Here is a 21,950-nt window from a genome sequence, read left to right on the forward strand (position 1 = left end):
CTCATGGAGTAGATACGTTACGTAATGATTATATAATGACATCGATTATAAACTAACATTAATTGGAAGAGAAGGATTAATACTAATCAAAGTTATTATTCGAAAATCAAGCGTTTGCTACGTTATTTAATTATTGTAAATCATATATATATTAGTGTAGAGCCATGATGAAAAACTAATTGAAAAGAAATTTCTTCGCTCGATTCGTTCCTTTTTTAATTAACAAATGTCAAAATGGGAATTTTCACATAATTTAGAATCTGTTATGTTGAGTTTTTACTTTTGGTTCTTTTTTTAATAATAATCAATAAAATACTGATCGGTGTAGTAAATAAGATTATTCGCTATATAATAATCGACTGATATGTTATAGTTATTATTTATACTTTTGTCATTCCAATTTGTGTCACTCATTTATGTCAATTGTTTCACACTAGATCTTACTTCAATGTAAACTTTAAATACATACATGGATGTAAGCAGCTGATGGGAAACCACGAAATATAATGAGTTCATATTATACGGCATCCATGTTTGTTCTGGCTTTATTTTAATTCTAATCCGCTTCAATCATACATACTAACACTGAGCGTATGGATATTATGTGTAATAATAGGATAAACTTTTTGAAGTGTAAGTAAAATATTTCGACTACAGATCAACTTAATTATAATGTTTTCATGTATCATATTCGATAGTAAGACTGTAGAATAACTGGCATTACAATACTCATTACAAACTAAAAGATTCATCTAGTATTTATATCTTAACAATTACAAGTAGTGCATTATGTACTATTCATTTAAAAAATTATTGTTTTCGTACTCAGGATGAAATAAGCAATACAAATTATCTAAAAAAATTGCTTAATATCATAATCAAATCAAGTTAACATTAATAAAACCCATCCTAACAGTTTGTAATTAAAAATTATTTTAAAACGACAAACATAAACACCTTAGCTGTGTCAACTAATGGTCGACGGAATATACACATTTAGATATTTTAAAAAAAAGTAAGAAATACTGGTACAGCAAAGAGTTCTCTTTTCGGTGAATGGACCAAAATTACATTCAGTTAATAAATATTGGTGCATCTTGACATTAGGTTAGAACTCTACCATGTATGATTTGAAATCAAGGACAGTAAATTGATGTGACATACCTATTTTTCTGTTGCTTATGTCTTAGTTACTATGTTGTAACAAAATATTTGTGTCTTTCTGAAGTAGCTCGATTTACTATCCACTTGCATTCTATTTGCTGTCTAATTTTTTAATGTTTTAAATCTTTTTGTATCATACTGAATTATTACTATGTCTAACTCCGAATCTTTCAAATAATAATAGAATTATTGTTAACCGAGTGTTAAACACATACACACGCAACATAAACAGGACTTCACTCTATTTAATGACAGCACATACAAAATTGACCAGCACTATAGCACAAACAATTACGATTTAAATAAGCACATTCATAACATACTTTGTTTGTCTTTAATGTATCAAGTTTATTTGTCTACAAACCACACTGAAGATAAATAATAACAATAAAACATGATGAAATCATGATAAAATGCTCAGTTCTAACACTTAGAAGGTTTTCATTTGTATATAAATTTACTAAAAACAATTGACCTATTTTTTCTTAACTAAATCATTGGTTTTTTAGGAATTCGTTCTAATCATAAATGTATATCGGTCCAAAAAATAATTTTTAAACATTCACAGTGAAATCGATTGAGAGGACAGATACCTTGAAGTCATTTGATCATACATTGAGGAAATAGAAAAATGTAATTTTCTGTCATAGGTCAAATCACATTTATGTTTATAAGCAAAAAAAATAATGATATGTACAAATGTCACTGTATAATCAGCTGACAAATATTTGCCAATAATATAAGTCAACCGTTTGTCATGTGTTACAAATCACTTTTTACTTTAACGCATGATATATAAATATATGCATCGTTGGCTATTAAAACTAAGCACAAGATGAAATAAAGGTTGGTTGTAAATACCTTTTGCCATGAAGAAAAAGAACACTCATTTCTTTTCTCTATGGAATGACACAAGAGACAGATGTAAAAAAACAATGATAAAATAAAATCATCAAAACTTGCCAAAGACAGACTGAAAAAATAAAATGACTTTACGATATGTATCATTCGATTCAGTTAAATTTGATACTAGTCATTTAACAAAAAGATCATAAGCTTTGTATACACAATTTTTACTGACAGCATTTTAAAGTCTTATTCAATGTCCAGTACTTGACACGAAAACTACGTTAAGTGACTTATAGTCAGCTGATAGGTAGTAGAAATGTGACGAACAAAAAGGTTTAGACTTAAAGGTGGTCTAGCTTCAACTTACTCATGATTTCAACTATATAAAATTACTAAAATCCCCACAAAACCCCCTTCTCACTTGAAGTTTTACTTTATATCTAATTTCATGTGACTGGAAAATAAATGGCATTGACCACTGGAATAACTAAAGACTTATACATAATATTTGCCAAAGAAAACAATTTTGAGTGAATTTCGTTTGCAGCAGATTCGCCTAATAGTTTTAAAAAAACAATAATAACTCATAGGAAGACAATGAAAGACTGTATTTATTCTTGGAGATAGACAACACTTCAAAGTATCAACAATATAAATCTCACCAGTACATGCGTAGTCTGTGTTTCTTGAGGATCATATACTTCACTTTGACCTAATCCATGTGAAAATGAAATATCTTCATCTAATTGAGGCGTATTACCCGAAATAATTATTGATGACTGTAACATATGTGCATTACGATATGGATCATGTTGGGCTAACCAACGAAGTGGCATAAATAAGATACTTGACAAAAGGAGTAATCCTGCACAAATATAAAAAGATAATATTAAACGCATTGTACATTCTTTATGACCAGTTGATGTAAATTGTATTGGAATAGATTCACAAAATGGAGGATTATCTAAACATCCACGACAAGCTTGATCCGAAAAAAGACCTAAATATAAAAATGGAAAGGAAAAGAGGGATAAAATAGAATAATTAGCATGGGTAAGATGACTGAGATTTATTTACCTAGAATAATTGATGATGGATGATACGTGTAATCCAGTATAAAATTAATTAGGAAGGAGAAAAGTTTAAAAAAATATCATGTTAAACATATAATACATGTCTGAAACGAAATTTTACAACTACCTGTCCGTATTTCCTCTAATTTGAGTCTTATTGTTCTCGTTTGTTGATGATTATGAATAAGAAAATGTTCCATTAAAAAATATTTCCATTCTATAAAATGTACTCTATAATAGAAATAGTTGAGTCCATTTTATTCACACGCCGATAACTTGCAATATCCGCAATTCATAAATGACTGATTGTTGGATGATAACCGATTAAAATCTTATTATCATGAATATAGTTTTCATACATTCGATTGACAGAAATACCTCTATTAGACAAAATATCGATTCAATAAATTGTAGAAATGCACTTTATTGAAAATACTCGATTACACCGTCTGACAAAATATTATGTTAATTTCTTAATTACATTTAGAAATAAACAATACGACAGAATAAACAACATGGTGTTTTGTTTGCGCTATAGTTAATAAAACAAAATGCATATTAATATGTCTACACAGTCGTAGGGTGATATAACGTTGGTCAAGCGAGAAAAAGTTAATAAACAACAAGTTTAGCACTTCGAAGAAATAACACCTAGTCGGATAATTGAAGTTGAAAAAAAAGCGAAACAACTGTCATGGCTTTGAATCGTTGATAGATACCACGTGTTTTATTGCTAAATCAGGATTCAGACCATCATTTCGTTCACCTATATAGCCAGAAGGACCGGTGACACTTACAGTACCATTTGACTGATTAGTCAATGAACAGCGCGTAAGACCTTAACGTCTGACAGTAATTCGGAAAATAGTTCAGAAAGTTCCAACTTTCTGAAATATTCGTTCTGTTATAACAACCTAACAGAATAATAACGGAAAATTCCGAATTTATTTTTTAAAAATCATTAGTGAATAAAATCTCGGCGAAGATTAATAAACCATAAGCTTGTTTATATAAATCTTTTTCAAAATGAACCTAGTCAAAATTATTAAATAAATGTTTACTTTTAGATAGTTCATTTGTAAACAACATGTATGTGTATGAATGTGTTTATATTGTAACCCCATTATTTTTATTATTAATTTTATCAACTAGTGAACATATTCATATAAAAGGTCATAATGTCTAGTTATTTAAATGTGTATCGACCGTTAGAGTATGTTAATCAACTAAAATTTCATGAGCGACAGTAAATAATAGTATTATTATCTGAATGGTCGAACTGAAGTAGATAAATTAAAGCATAAGTTAATATATATATATATATATAATCTATCAAGAACAGATGATTTTACGCAATCAGTGTTGTATCATACTCTTTATTATGAGATGGCGACTAGTGATGTTAATCAGCGCTGTATTTATGATGGGAAAAAGGTTCCATCAACGAACTGGCTGGAAGTCAAATATGCTTTAGCCATTCATTGTCCCACAATCAAAGTACATAAATAGATTGTTCTGGAATATTAAGTGATCCCTTGTTTAGATGACAGTTAAAAAAATTGTGAAAATAATAGTGGTAGTAATCGAAGCTATCTTCCTATCTCAAGAAATTACTGATGAACTGATACGCATAGAGATGATCTTTTAAATATACATCGTTGTATTCAATGACGGAATGGACTGATACCTAACCATGGTTTGTTCTCCCCTAGTTTTCTCCCAGCCTACTGCTCCTAAATCAGATAACACCGCCCGTCAAAGTAGGCAGTGGTTGGACATATGTGATACATGCCCCAACCATGTCAGTCGATGAAGATTCACTACCTTATTAACTGATTTGTCATAATATTATGTATAACATTTCACAAGACGATATTTAGTAACGACAATTGTAGCGTTCAATCTTTAAAGTTTTATAAGAAAAAGGTGAATATTGTTCATATGTATTACAAATATGTTTTTTCTAGTACACTAGACCATGAGAAATCTAATGAAAATTAAGTCAATGGCGAAAAATGCCAGTACACTCAATTCTTTAAAATCCACACCAAGGCTTCAACATTTATTTATGCAAATTAAACAATGTTTTGTCACAAAAAATTTTTATCGAGTTTATTATACACAGGCTAGAAATATGAACGCTATATTATAATACATATACAATGACGAAAACTTGTGTAATATGAGTAGTTATAGAAATTTTCCTTTAAAAAATGGACTGCCAACGAAAATATTAACAAAATAGAAACTATAACTTGATATTTGGATAAATTATTTAATGAATCAACAGTGAAAGTGACTCCCGATCATACAAACTAAAATCCAAAAAGTTAACAAAAAGACTTATATCCGAAATATATTCAGAAAGGACTATCTTTAATTAATGATTTTCAACTAAGATATATTAGAACATTCATCAAGCAAAGAAGGAAGTCAAAAATTAAGTACGATCACAGTTGTTAAACCATTTAAGTAATGGTTCAGTAAATTATAAAATTCATTTTTGTTTTTTTCAGTAGTTTTTATTTCATTTTGATCGGGATAACTAGAAATCTGCATGAACAACTAATGAGTTACAATTTGATTCAAAGTAGTCAACACAAACACAACCAACTATGAAACAAATTTCAAGTCGATATGCACTTTATTGATTAAATGATATTTATACAAATTAGATTGAATGTACTATACAAGAGCTGAATTACAGCCATTACCAAGAAACTTAAGGTTATTAACTTAGGTTGTTCAGCATTGCCGTCGACAGCCATTAAAGTAATAAAGTTCCGTTTGAAGAGCGCTTAACGTAAATGTATTGGAATTTAGTTTCATATATAAGTAAAAGAAAGGAATAATTGTGAGACTGTTACCTAATTCTTGCTAACCATTCAACGACAAACATAACTGACTTTTACAATTATTTTTTAAATATGTTAAAAATTATTCCATAAAAATGAACCAAACTATCTTTTAATCATTTACTTTGTACTGATATAAATGATAGTAAACCGTACGCTTGCTTTTAATCAATATGAAAGACAAAAGGGAGATAAGAAATTATTTACCGAATAATGGAGGTCCACAAATTACGCCAAGGCCTTGGAAAATAAGTAAATATCCAAATGCATTTGTTAAACGACGAAGACCAAATAATTCAACAAGAATAACACTTCGTAAAGAAATTGATATAGCTGAAAATGAAATGTTAATGAAAAAACATCAAAAATGGCAAATAATACAAAACAAACATAACAGAGCCGGATGGGTGATGTAGCGACAGAAATATTTCCCAGTAGTGGTCAAATTATAACAAAGTTTAGTCATGAAAATACTGAATAGCAGACGATCTCTACAACAACAAAATTGATGAACAATTAAAACTCATCTGTTTGAGCTTATCATATCAGTACGTGCACTCAATTTAATATTACGATTGTTAACTATCTAATTAGAGTGTGATATGTAATCCTTCAGTTACCTAGAAGTTCCAAAGATTTTTCTACTGGTTGATTAGAAGAAATGGTTTTCATGTCTGTTCTGGCTTTCGAAGACATTTGAGAAATAATACTCGGAGACTCCCCAGCAACTGACAAATTAGCAAACAGCTATTTTTATATACAATGGGAAATGCGACGTTGATATCAATAATGCAGACCATCTTTCTACAACTTAAAGAATTGATCACAGCTTTTTAAAAATAAAAATATACTGTTAATTAGTAGTGAACTGCTTAAGTCCTAACACGAAAATGGAAATCATTAGGCCTCAACATTCACAAGTGAAAAACCAAGATCATCTAATACAACACAGAGAACACCAAGCCAATCACACTTGATGGAGAAACTCTGAGAGTGAACAAATCAGCTTCCAGATAACGAGAAAATTAAGGAAAGATGCTGGAAGTGGACAGGACTTAAATTGAGGAAATCATCAGACTGCATCACAAGGCAATCACTTACTTGAATTCCTGAAGGGAAACTGAAAAGAGGAAGGTCAAGGAACATATTATGTCGAGAATTAGAAGCACATGACAAAAAAATGAATAGCAACTAGAAACAACTGGGAAGGATTGTCCAGGATAGAGTTGTATGGAGAATGCTGGTGGGCAGCCTATGCTCCTTCACGATGGGTAACAGGCGTAAGTAACTGTTAGTTTAGTACAAAAATGGTAAGCGGAACAACGACCAATTATCCAGTAAACATAATCAGCTAAAAAAGGTAGGTTTTAAATGACTTCTGGACGTATTAGGTGGAAATAGTTGTGTAGTTAATGGTAGGAATAGCCCAAAAACCGAAATATTCATTTGGAATTGTTGTTCCACTATGGTTAGATGAATTTATAAAAATGACAATTACATAAATAACAATTTTTTAGTGAATCGATTGTAATCAAACAATGGTACAATAAAATAACTTACTATTAGTTAAACCATATACTATACTACCGAGATATAATAAATGACGCCGAAACTTTAAAGACCATGCTTGTAGAAGGCGTTGAGACGAAAACTGGTCCGAATTTTTTGTCAACAGAATACCATGAATTGCTAATGGGAATGAGATAACTGAAAGTCCACAAACGATTAGAGCGACATTATTCAGGAGCATAGGATCTACCATTAGAGGAAACCGACATAAAAATTTTCGATTTGTATTCAAACCCTTTTCAATATACAATCCTGTATACAGAAATATATAAAATAATTATTAATCTACCAAAACATTCACATTACAAATCATATGCTAACAGTAATTAAGATTGAAATATATTCAACTGAAATAAATCAATTAGGAAAGAGATCACCTCTCACATTCCCTAAAACTTTATTCGTTGGATAGCAATATGAAAGTACCTATAATGATGTCATATTAAGTAGTAAAGTCTTATTAATTATTTGTTTGTCTTCAGTTTTATCAAGCCACTAACCTTCGATTATAGAGATTTGAATAATTTGAGGGTTTCTGATACAGGCTAAGATCAACTGCAGAACTATTGAAGACCAAAACGTATTCAATTGTTATTTGGAACTCCTTAGCAGTATCGACTGGCTACATAACACCAGATGTAATACAGAACCGTCAGGTTCAGCTGAGATCATGAAGTTAAATAACCACTAGGTAAGAATTCAATGCTCCGCATTTTCCGATCTGAGTTGACTCACGACACTGGATGATCACTGTTCAATGTCATTAAATAACAGTCTGGATTACTTCATTACTCGAAAAGTAATTTGAGATCATATCATACGGATTTTTTATCAATATAACCATTTAAACCAGTAACACAGTAATTTCTATCGTTTGATATTAAACAGAGTTCTCGTGAGCACTTATCTAGGTCAATCAGTTCAGTTTATTTATTGCTCGACCATCATAAATGCTTACAAGATATTTTACGAAAATGATAGGATATTATATAATAACCAATATATTCAAAGAATAGCCATCTATTTGACGCAGCTACAAAACATTTTCAAAGAATATACAATGTAAAGGTTTGCCAGTTAACACTAATCTTGGTAGCGAACATAGGAAAGTGAAATGGATTAGCCTAGTACTTAGTTACAATTATTAATTGTCAGGTGTATCCAAAGAATAAATGAATTTTAGGTAAGGAAATCAGTTTGAATTTTTAATTCACAGACCATTTTTTATGTCAATAATAATGAAACATCTCTATGTGTAAGTGTAGTTTACAAAGGTTTACCAGAACGCATGTTTGCAATATAACAAGTTATCTTTCCTTCAATACACTACACCAAATGTTGAAAATAATTTATGCTTCATGCTTAAGAAAAATTATAGTAGACTTATCCATATCTTGAAACTAAATTCAATTTTACGCCTGAAGTGTAGCTCAGTATGGAAAAACAGAAAAAGAAAACTAAATTGTAATAAACAGTAATGATGTTGTACAGAAAATCGTCCCCTGAGTATTGATTAGTAAAAATGCATATTTTGAAAGCTTGTGTACGATAATTTACGCATACTTCATCTCAAACCAATGTAAACAAAATATACTTATGACAGAAAAAAAGATACTTATAAGTATGAAAAAAACATCATGGAGCAGTTGATTATCAATAAAATAAATCCATTTGATAAAAGATATACAGATAACAAATAAGGAAGAATCTTCAGTTATCATAAAATAGTACACAGACACGAATAGTACGTTTATATGAACGAACTAAAAAAAATAAAAACAGATTAATAAGGAACAAATAGTTACGGGGAAAATAAAATGTATCTAACGTTTTGAGGAAGATGAGAAGAAACTTGATGGATATCTTTCCTGAGTCACTGATGGTATAATCATATAAGCTTTGTAATATATTACGATATTTATAGCGTCAGATCTACTATGGTAAATGAATCTACCTAAGTATATGGAATTAAACGACCCCTGCTATATGCAACTTAGACGTTCACAATTAAATTTATATCCCCGCTATCCATAAAGGAATTGGTCAGCGGGTTTTAAACAATCAATTATATTTACAATCAAAAACGTATGTGATTTACCTGCAAATAAACGACCAAGAATACTAGCACAACCGATCGTAAAAAAAAGGGATTCTGAACTAGAAAATGCATAGTTTCTCTTTAAAGCGTTGATATATTTAACCGCTGATTGATCGAACTGATTAGATGTTCGATTATATTTAATCTCATCGGTCAATCCATTCGGACACCAAAATGAATTAAAATACATTTCAAGACCACCGTAATCCAATAAAAGTGGAAGGTAGTGAAATGGAACTAAAAAAACTGTAACGAGGAGTAAGGAATAGAAAAGAAAATGGCGTCAGAAAAAAATTGGAATTTAAAAAAAATTGACTTCATTTAAATATGTAAACTGTAGCCGTGGGTGTCAAACTCACTGATTCTTTAAACAGGCAAAGAAATCGATCCTCGGACAGTAAATATGGCATTTCAACTTATTAATAAATGAATAAAACAAGATAGGCAACTACATAGGAATTTTTAGGTTATGATTTGACTAGTGATTCTGGTTAAAGTATTCAATGTCTAGTCTAGGACGACTTTATGCTGATCTCATTTTCAATAGCCTAGTAGCATCTCCACTACTCAAGTAAAAATTGTAAACTATACTATAATACCTATACTTAAATCTGTACTCATTTACTGAGTTGGATTATTAGATGTTCACTACCGATTAAAAGCGAGTTCAAAAACTGGGTTTATCGCTGATTTTCACCTGTTTCAGATGGACCCATTCAACCTAAGGAGAATACTAGATTTTATCATAAAGCTCCATGCTTTGTACTTTTCTATTTATGATTCAAATGCAGTACATTCATTAATATCAAAAGTAAAGTTCGCATATTGGATGGTACAGAAAAATTTTGCTAAAGAGCAGATTTCTTACAACCATTGAACTTATTTCAATCATCCACTTTTTAATGGTTTATGGGCATTCTTGTGTTGAAAATGAGATAACAAGATCAGTCACATATTTTTCTATTATTAATAAACTTTCTTATGATGAAGTAATATCTTTGACACTACACAGATAAATATCTAGATGAAAAATATGATTAATAGTTAGCATTCTTTAACTAGAGTAAATGAACATTTGATAAACATAATTAGTATGCAGGAGTATAGAAATATATGTAATTTATTTACATTAAAAAAAAGGTGTTCATAACATACAATTAAGTTATTCCTATAGTAACCATCACAAATATCATCTTATTCTAACACAGAGATGAATTCACAATAAATTCTAATATTCCATTAGTGGATAGTTAATTAATAAATGAAGCTTAAATCATGATCATGATATTGGATATTTCTTTTAGAAATTCGACCTTCTTTTTTTGGAAAACAAATGATGCATTCAACAAACTTTGATAATTAACTAGGATCAAAATAATGTTCATTACGATTTTCTTTAAATGATTCTACTGACTTAAGTTGACAAGAGGATAAAATACAATTAAATAACTTCAGTATGTTATACATTACTGTTTTAGAAGAAACAGAAACTTAATCACAGGGCCCAGAAAGCTTTTGTTATTCATTGCAATGAATTAGAAAAACTAAGTATACTTAGAATTATCTGCTATATACTAATCAATAACCAATTAAATAAAACATGAGCTTTTTTAAAAAACTGAAAAATTTGTAATTCACTCTTACCCAACATGTTTACAAAACAGGCAATTGAAAGAATAATAAATGTAAAACTTTTAAGTATTTGATTATCTAACATATCTGCAAGATAGGAGAATAATTCACTGGTTCTTGGTGAAGTAATAAATTTTTGAAGATTAGAAATACTCTTATTTTGTTTTAATGATTGAATAATTATGTCAGACTTTTGATTATCAGATATAAGTGATTTATTCCGAGTTAAGATGATATTCTCTACAGGAATAATACCTTCAAATAGATTTGGACATTGATTTACAATGGGATTATGTGATTGAATTGTCAATTCTTTTAAAGTATAATTTGCCTATATCGAAAAAAAGAAAGGATTAATGAATTAGACAAAAGAACAAATTACATACAATTAGTAGGTTGGTAAAAAAGAAAACAAAACTACTCATTTTATTGGGAGATAAATTTTCAGGCCTATTACACTTGATAACATAAAGTACAAAAAACAGGAAATATGGAAAAGTAAACCTCATCAAACTTGACAAGAAGCAAACAATCTTATGTATTAGCATAATAATCCAATTGTAATCAAATACAATTCGACATCATGTCTTGTAACTAATATATTAATATTTAGTTTTTATTAATCAAACAGCAAAACATTTTTTACAGATCACTGTTTTGTTTAATACTAATGACTTACTAATGATGAAGATTTTTTCAAGGAGTAACATAAAGACTTCGAAGTGAAGTGAACAATGAACCAAATTTTATGTTATTTGTTTGATAAGATCGATTTTTCGATAGTATAATCTAATTGATTCGTTGGAAATACAAATAAGAACTTATTTCAATGTCCCAAATTTTCTTTTGAATTAAAGTGTTACAATGATATAAATTATCTAACAAAAAGTTAAAAATCCCCATTAAGGATTACTTCTGATTCAATAGTTTCTGTGTATAAGAGATTGATACAACAACCTTCATGTACCTCTTGCTATATGATAAACACCATCTTATCGACCATACTTTATATAAAAATTAGCTAGTTCAAATAAAGTTAGTACATCTGTTTCATGTGAAATTTGAAATAAAAATAGGAAATCAGTTCTCAGACATTCAGTTTTATGAGAAAATAGGGATTTAATGAAAGACGACTATGGTCAAACTCTTCAGGCAAGTTCAATTATATATTCACAGTTCATATATATTACTTTGAAAATAAGTGGATACATCTTTACTGAAAATCATGAAGTAATACTCAGAAATGAGATAATATAGGGTGATTCTAAACAACAACCAAGATAACTTATTTCGCGCTATTTACCAGTGTAATGACATTTTGAATATTTGGATCACATATTAACTTGTTAAGCTATCTTTATTGTTATAAGTCAATCCTTCAATCACAAGCAACTTAGAATCTGGCACAAATATCCATCGGGCCAAGTTGCCACATCACATCAGCACATAGAAGATTATTATGATCTGAAATCAAAGATTTGAGAATTACAGTATTTTTCCGTACCGGAAGAAGTATAAAGGAGAACAATACAAGTTAGTTTTCTAAGTAGAAAAATGTTATTCGTCGAGTACAATAAAAAACACTGTCTGGAATTCACAGACTTTCACGTTATAATCTCTTAGTAAAGCAATCACAACTAATTGATTGTCGTCTGTCGTTAGAAAAATAAACGCAAAGATAACAAATTCATGTATCGTGAACAAAATTTCGACAAAATACTGTTAATTTTGATGAAATGAATTTATGTGTATATGAGAGTTGTAAACAACAAAAAACAAGTCATATGAATTGTTCTGGATAAAACCTATTTTTCATTGGTTGAAAACTCACATCAATATAGGTCATACGAAACAAAGACTAAATGCATAAATTTCTAATTGGATATTATATTATATATATTCCAAAATATCAACTGTTGTATTAGGGCGTTTAAAGGTCATATTCAAAACTCAGTCATTTCGGCTGTTATCAAAACTCTCAAGATACGATAGTATTATATTACCATTATTACGACTGAGTCTATATGAACATCCATACTCCGGGCATAAGATGATCATGCAATTATAGTAATAGCTGCGATGCTCGTTCTCAACTCCTCGGTATAAGATATAAGATGATCACTAACATGAATGACTAAGTACTATTATTATTAGCTTTATTCAATATTATATTTTTAGTACAATACAGAATTCTCAGCACAAAGCATTTCAACAAGTTTCTGTTTCTCACTTTTTGGTCGATTCTGACGATAAATATTATGTGATCACCAGTTAGAAGTTAGCAGTCCAATAAATCGACACCTAGATAATGTACATTCTTTTTGCTGTATATTGCCAACAACCACGATATCTCTGATTGGACCTTTGTAACTTGCACAGTGAAAGGTTGTACAATTTTCAGAAACGCACCTGAATAGGTTATGCGATTAATAGCCATATTGATGTATTAAGACAAACAAAATTAGATAAGTTGTTGAAATATCTAGATGGCAGGAATAGGTAGCCCAGATGTTCAAGCAGGCCTTCATACCACTCTGTATTTTATTAAAATATATTGTATTTACGACTTTTAGATAAAGGCAACTAGAATGAATTCTCACGCTCACACTTTGCAATTATTAAGTGAATATATTACCGTCTTAAAAAGGTATAAGTAATTGGTCAGTATATATAAATACAAATAAACGGTACTGTCTGAAGATTTTTATCTTAAATAATTTACAACTGTCTAATACTAATTATTAGAAACTTCCGATACAAATAGTCAATGTTTAAAAAGAAAAAACGTTATCCTATTCAAGTGGTTAATTTTTAAATAAAAATTTATGGTTACATAATGATAAATAAACGAATATTAAAACTACATACGAGTATAATATGAAATAAACTTAGCAACATTTTGAGAAATTAGGGCCAATCAAAGTTTTATTACACAAACTCAGTTTGTGTAACTCCTCTCTATCTAACGTTTCCATCAGTATCCGTATGAGTTACAACAGAACTTTGGTTCACTCTACTTTTTTTTAAAAAAAAGGAACTACATGAAAAAATTTGTTAAAAACGAAAAAACCAACAAAGGAGAGAAGTAAGAGTGCATTCATAAAATAATATAACATTTATTATCTATGTTTCGAAGAAAAAATATGTAAACTTACATCACATGATAATTGTTTACATGTTGTATATTCAGGCACATGATACAAGGGAAGTTTACGTTTATTACCAGAGTAGAAAAAATCTGGACGATATTTTGGACGACTTAACTCACGACGTATATCATTCAGTATAGCTAGTTTTGTAGATTGATCTAACAGAAGACTATTTAATTCACGTGATATAATATGTCCTGTATAAGAATCTAAACTGATTAAAGATGTTAACCCTGAAGGTGAATCAGGTGTTGGTAATTTCAATCGAATATGCTTAAAAGAAATAAAGAATATATATACATATACATATAAACACTTATAGACATAATGAAAACACAACGATTTTAAATTAATTAAGAATTGTTTTAATCTTTTATTACGAATTTAAATACTCCATATTTTGTGTTAATGTATACTTTGCTTCACTCTTAGTGTCGGCTAAGATGAGAAATTAATTTATCCAAGTTTTACACGTCATTTCTTTCATCAAAAAATGACTGCGTTGGTATAATCCTAATCCATATTTCTGGAATAACATATGCTGTTACGTAATCGATTGTCATCACTTTTAGTTTGTTAAATCTGTTACATCCTTCATGGGCATTGTGTGACACGAAATGTAAAGTTATCTTTTATAATGTGCTGACTATAGAATTAGAATGAACTAAAAATATAGAGGTCGATAAACTAGACAATAGTTGGTCTGTATCATTGATTCATTGAAATAATCATACAATCTAGTCGGTCATTTCGCTTACTGACGATTAGCCTTTCCAAAGACGTATGAAAACACAGGCATTAGACTTTCATTATTGATGTTCCTGCTTATGATAATAAATGATATACAATGATTCATTTACACTTCCAAAAAAAACTCTAATACAGTAACAACAATGAACTTCCAAATGATTGCGTGACTCATGATCTTTAAGTTTCACCTTGGCCGGGAATTTCCATCAACTATACATGGTTATCAGGTTGATGAAATCACCATAGAGATACACATAAAATAACCGTTTAGCACTCATCAGATACTGTCAACAGTTGTGCAGGTAACAGATGATTATTAATCAGAGAGTATTTAAATGTGTAAGACAAGTAATGATTTATGAATGCATTAAAAGCACCTCACCCACGTGATCAAATTTATCTAAATTGAAACCGCACGAAAATATAAACATTTATCCATTAGTATAAAACTGTAAATTAGTGGCTTAAGTTAGCCGACAAGATACCCTGAACCTAAGTTTAGCGTTGTTATGGACTTGTTAGCAAGATATACCTGCAATCTTGAGGGAGCTGATGCTCCCTGGAGTATTCGTCCATGTATCACACAGCTTCACAGTCAGAGACCTAACCAGTGGGCTGGACCGCGACTGCCCTTCGATAAGACTAAGACGTATTTACAATTGATTGGTGACTACTCAATGACTAATGTCATGTATATCAAGTCCTATTCGCTTCTGAATGAATTTAATTGACCAACCAAGACCTTACAGTCCTATATAGTGCGCGCAATATCAAGTCCCATAGACTAGTGACCACAGTGCAAACTGATCAATAAACCTCAGTCAACGCTAAGAAGGACTTGACACGCATGAAATTGGTTAATACACAGTGACCAATCAATTGCGAACCAGTGCAAAAAAACGAGTGCGTAATTCTATCTACATAATAGTTATGGAATAAGAAAAGAGGCTCATTGTATCATGGAAAAAAAGAAGGCAGTTCAGCGAAAGAAATTTTCTTTCCGACGATTTCATTTACTTAAGCTGTACAATCGTATTTATAGTCGATTTCATCCGCCAAAATAGTATTCTATAATAAGATAGAATGGTGCTAAATACTTAGAAAGTTTGAAATGATATGTTGTCAAAAATTTAAAATCAGATATTCAAAGGAAGTTATGAAGTAATCGGTTGATGAGAAGTGCTAAGATAAACATAATTGTCCACTTGACAGCTATTAAGAGCAGAATAATCAAAAGTTGTAATGATGGCTAAATAATAGTTGTGAAAGTATTAGAAAAGGGATAGAAATAATGAAATGAAAAATGATAGATTCTAGAAGACAAAATATCAGGCAGGACTGAAAATACCGCTCTGTACACAAAGGTTAGACTTGAACTGATGAACAGCAACAATCTCTTCCGTACATAATTTTTTCATTTGCATTCCTTAACAGCCGATCTTTCTGACAGTACATGTGATTTTGAAGGGAACTTTAGGTGAAATGGAGTGGTTGAAATTGACTATAATCGTTTGAAGAGTCATGCAGGGTGACGTTCTGAGACGCGTTTCGAAAGTGCTCACTTTGTGTGCGGCCCATATAACCTGCTCCACATGAGCAAGTATGGAATAAATAACTAATGTTTATATGGCCGCTTTCTTTATTTTTTATTTTTATTTGAACACATAAATACTGGTACAAGGGAGCACCAGATATATATGCACCACACAAAACAATCAGAATGAGAAGAAAAAGAGCAGGTCAGGTGCATATAAGAAAAAAAAGAAAGGAACAATAACAACCACAGATTAGCGTATGTTAGTGTAATAATAAGAATAATAATGAGGGAAACAGAAAGGTACAACCAGAAGATCTCTTTCAGTTAAGGAAGTTATGACCACTCTTTATGAAGAAAGTAAAAGAAGGTTACAGCAGGCCCGCCACTGGGTTCCATTCTGAGCCATATCTGATAACATCTCTAGCCACTGTGTTGCACCATCTCTCAGACCCAAACCAGGGAATCGTGAAGGACCAACAGAAGCTAGCCCTTTACAGCTTTCTTTCATACCACGACACCATGTCATACACTGACTACCTCTCCACTTTTTCCAACCAGTCCCAGAGTCGGCAAATAATGCACGACGTGGAATTCTCTGGGACAACATTTGTAGAACTTGTCCAAGCCACCGAAGTCGGTGTTTTATAATGGGGACACTAATTGGATTATCGTCTCTGCGCCCGAACACGCGATGCCAAACCTCTGCATTACTAACATGGTGTTGCCACTGGATGTCAGCAACCCTTCGGAGACAACGATGATCAAACACAGAGAGTCGTCTAACGTCCTCAACTCGGAGAGGCTAGGTTTCACTAGAATAGAGCAAAACTGTTTTCACCGACGCGTTGTAGATCCGACCTTTTCAGCCAGACTAACATCACGAAGGCACCAAAGATGGCCCAGATTGGCATAAGCCGCTCTGGTTTTCACCATACGTGCATCGATCTCATCACTCACGCCACCACCAACACTTATGCAGCAACCAAGATACACGAACTTCTCAACTACTTCAATCTGCTCACCCAGGGTGAGTACAGGATTAGAATCCAGTCAATCTTATGGAAGTACTCTGCACTTCGAAGGTGCAAAGCACATACCGTACCTGCGGACACTGATTGCCAACTGACCAAGTGCAGATTGCATGGCTTGGGCATTATCGCACAGTAAGACAATATCATCCGCATACTCAAGGTCGAGAAGTCTTTCTCCAGGCAACAGATCCACACCACCATCACTTACATCCATCAGAGCTGTTTTCAGAATGTCGTCGATGGCAAAGTTGAAGAGGAATGATGGGATTAGACAGCCCTGCCTAACCCCATTGCTCGAATGGGACAATGGAGAAAGGTGGTTGTATGCCCTCACCCTGCCTGAGGTGTTTGTATATAGGGCCTTTAGGATGTTAATAAACTTCTCAGGCACACCCTTCTTCAATAGACAATCCCAGAGAACAGTCCTGTCCAACGAATCGAAGGCTGCCCTGATATCAAGAAACACTACGATTGTTGGCGGTGTTCTAACATTTGGCGGAGGATGAAGATGTGATCAATACATCGCCAACCAGAACGAAAACCAGCCTGCTCCTCGCGAGTCAATCTTTCTCGGGTTTTGAACAACCTACGAAGTATGACTTATCCCCCGATAGTTGTTACAGGACAGACAATAAACTCAAGAGCTGACTGAACCCAGGGCACACTAGACAGTTATTTCATCTAAGTTTGAAACTTCTCCCGATTCGGAACTAAAATCCAACACGATATCAAAATTTGGACAATTGAGCCCATTGAACTGAAATCAAACAGTTCACACTGTCAACTACAGTCGACATAAGATATAGCTGGACGGTCAATATTTCACTGATTATACTTAACCTGCTCCCGACATGATGAAACTCAGCAACCAAAGCTTCTAGCTAGGACTTCTGTAACACATTAGAATACTAAAAACAAGCTAATGAAGACTATCTTCCAACTGAACTAACGACGAACCATTTTACATTACCAACTAATTCGCAATCTTTATCGTACAATATGACAATGGTTAAATAATGCCCAGTAAATAAACATTCCAATTAAGTATTGTTCTATAAAACAAAGCAAGAATAAAATTCTACAAATTTAGAAAACAATTATCTTAAAACAATAAGATAATACATACCGATTCTTGTGCAGAGATAGGACGGCTCACTGCCGTTGATAAATGGCGTACAAGAGCAGTTGAAGCTACTGAATCTCTAATGTTTGGAGCCAATTCACTATACAAAGAGGAGGCAAATAAACTTCTTTTTTGCCTCCATATATTTGTAGCTACTGATCCGTGGCATAGATCATATCGATAAACTTGGTTGACTCGGTCATAAAGAACATTTCGTGAACTATTTGTATATGGTGTACTAAAATTTGCACATGAATCAATACGATTATCACCACTAAATCGAAAAGATGATGGTATAACTTGTCTTGAACCAGTTGATATGGAAGTAATTGACGGTGAAAACGGCAGTCTACTTTGTCCGTGTAATTTTCGTAAGATTGCACGTGCTATACGTCGTACAGCAGCACGGCTGAATTGCACGGGCGGAGGAAGTACTGCGATACAAGGCTAAAATAACACACAAAAGCAAGTAAAAGAATTACGATTTGTTTAATTACAAGTAAATTCAATACCAATATGAAACTGCTAGAAATAGTTCAAATGATAAGCAAAAAATTGAATAAAGAAGTACATTTTTATCCAACTAGCTTACGTTTGCTTAACAGAAGAAATCAGATACAAATATCTGACAAAGTTTTTACCATATTTTTAACTTTATTTGCATTTTCGCTAAATCATGAAACACATTCATCTCTAATCATCTTTATATTTATAAATATGTCAATATCTGTAATAGCTTTTATTTTAAAATATTATAGGTTGTAAGCAGCTGATGAGAACATAACGAAATAAAATGAATTCATATTACTTTGCGCCAATCATTGTTCTTACTCTCTTCAAGATAATAAAGGGAACTTTGTTTATGGAAGGTGACTAGTTAAATACTTAAATCATTCATTCATAGCAAACTGAAAAATATGTACACAACAAAACTATAAAACTGCTTCAATACGATGATTGCCACATTTTGGAAATGTACTATTTTAAGGAATAAAATGAATCATGGATATTTTTAATCATAAAGCTAACCAAGAAGGTTAAACAAATAAACTGAGACAGACATTATCAACAAAGAGCCTAGCACAAATGTGCGTAGGCTCAAGTTGGCATAAATGATTAACACGAAATGAAAACCAAAAAAAAACGATCGAAATAATGCAGTAGCGATGAGACGAGTAAATACTAAATCTTGGAGATATAAGTTGAAAAGACAGAAAGCAAAAGTATCCATGAAGGCATACTGAAGCTCAAGATCGAGAGAAGGATAAAGAGTGAATGTATCTACGCCAGCGCAAGAGATTCTGAGCCGTGTCATCCAACGTCTGAACTCATTTCTTGAATACCCTATGTTTGACCTCAACATAGCTCACCCAATTATTCCATAAAACCCAACCAATGTTTCACAGACACCTTTGATTGAAAACTTTAAGGCTACCCATACTTATTTTCACAGACCACGTCCCACACGAATGAATTAGAACAGAAAGAACTGCTGCGTAGTATAAACGTCATTTGTTTGGGAGATGGGCATTTCGCCTAAGTTATAATTAATTCAAGCTGTCAAAAACGAATCGGGCTTTTTGAATCCAGACTATAATTTGGTCTGACACCAATCCACCGTGGCTGATGAGACTTCTAAGATAAGTAAAGTGGCCAACGCATTCAACTACTTCACTACTGCTAACTAGTCCGCAAGTTGATGCACACAAATTCCGAAGCAATATTTCGGATTTAGAAGGAGATAAATGCATTCTAGACATGCTAGAGTTGTTGCTAAATGTGATGAAAGACACTGAACCTTGTCCGAGTCTGCAACAACTAGGACTCTGTCAGCATCCTTAAAGACCTTGGAAGTTAAGCTGCCAGGACCCTCCCTTGAAAGTCACGTAACCAGAGAATGAATACAAATACTATGTGCAACTTTTACAGACAAGAACGGATTTACATGAACTTATACGCTTCAACAGATATCTTACAGGTTTATGATAAATATGTATAAAACTATGAACCAATAGAAATACCGTTATTATATTTACATCTTATAACATCTTATCTATTGTTCAAAGAATTTGCTTATATGTCATTTATGCAACGCAATATCACCATAATCTTATCAAGCGGATGTCGAAATTTCAATAACAATGTGACTACAGACAGGAAAAGATATATAATAATAACAATCCGGAATTTTGTACAATATTTCATCGATATAATATTAAAAAAAACCCTGTTTTCTCTCAATTTCTATCCCCTGCTCAGACTTTTTATATTGTGTAATGTATAATCAGTCATTTGACAGAATTGTGAAGAAAAATCCATAACATTAAAAAAGATAAAACTAATTGTCTTTCTAAATAGTTCTCCATTAGTAAGGAAAGGAAATGATTAAAGAAGAAAACAACAACACAAAGCATTAACAGATTATAGTCAAACACCTGCTTTAGTGTAATTCAAGCAGTTTTATTTTCTTTGTTCTTAAAAAATAAATTTTATCTGAAATTGTTAAAATGAATGTTGAATTACTTTCACTAAGTAGTGCTTTGTCATATAATATGCAGTTGGCGGGACAATTATTTGATTTTACAAAAATGAATAGATCAATTATTTAGTTAGAGTATACCATCTACATGTCCTGCTATAGGTCAATCATATCACTTAGATATGCATATTGAGTTGTCGTATTCACTTTTGGTTACACAGTTTTCTACGAGATCTTTGTTTTTTCACTGCTTATTGGATTGGTCATAAGTTAATAGTGTGAATACAAACTGAATCATACGGTAGATCAAAACAAATCTTCGAATTTCATAAGCTACAGTTAGCATAAAGTATACTGATGATTATTGACTTGTTCAAGTCCCCGATTACAACTTTTGATATAAGTAGAGGGACCAAAAAGGTATGAATACTTAATGTAGACAAATAATTCATCCCCAGTTTATATTTTCAATATGCGATGGCACTATAAATCAGAATAACCGGTTCTCCTTGTTTAAGAATCGTAAGCTACGGTTTTATTTTAAGCTATAATAGAAACCGAAGCATACATTTATGACTGTACAATGAAAACGAGATAAATAATCATTTATTTGATAAGCAAAGATGGATAGTGGCTAGCAG

General features: G+C 31.7%; 1 protein-coding gene across 1 annotated transcript in view; it reads right to left on the minus strand.

Annotated features, from left to right (window-relative positions):
- Positions 1-21,950, minus strand: part of Smp_161430 (putative monocarboxylate transporter) — a gene marked incomplete at its 5' end in the record, with an annotated part of 39,669 nt that overhangs the window by 760 nt on the left and 16,959 nt on the right. The window contains 6 exons of the mRNA XM_018794926.1: positions 2,676-3,013; positions 6,149-6,274; positions 7,502-7,762; positions 11,253-11,571; positions 14,396-14,662; positions 18,834-19,277. Coding sequence (XP_018649290.1) covers positions 2,676-3,013; positions 6,149-6,274; positions 7,502-7,762; positions 11,253-11,571; positions 14,396-14,662; positions 18,834-19,277 — 1,755 coding nt within the window. The remainder of the gene's footprint in view (positions 1-2,675; positions 3,014-6,148; positions 6,275-7,501; positions 7,763-11,252; positions 11,572-14,395; positions 14,663-18,833; positions 19,278-21,950) is intronic.

This window comes from Schistosoma mansoni, chromosome 1 (genome assembly GCF_000237925.1).
Source record: "Schistosoma mansoni strain Puerto Rico chromosome 1, complete genome".
Lineage (NCBI taxonomy): Eukaryota > Metazoa > Platyhelminthes > Trematoda > Strigeidida > Schistosomatidae > Schistosoma > Schistosoma mansoni.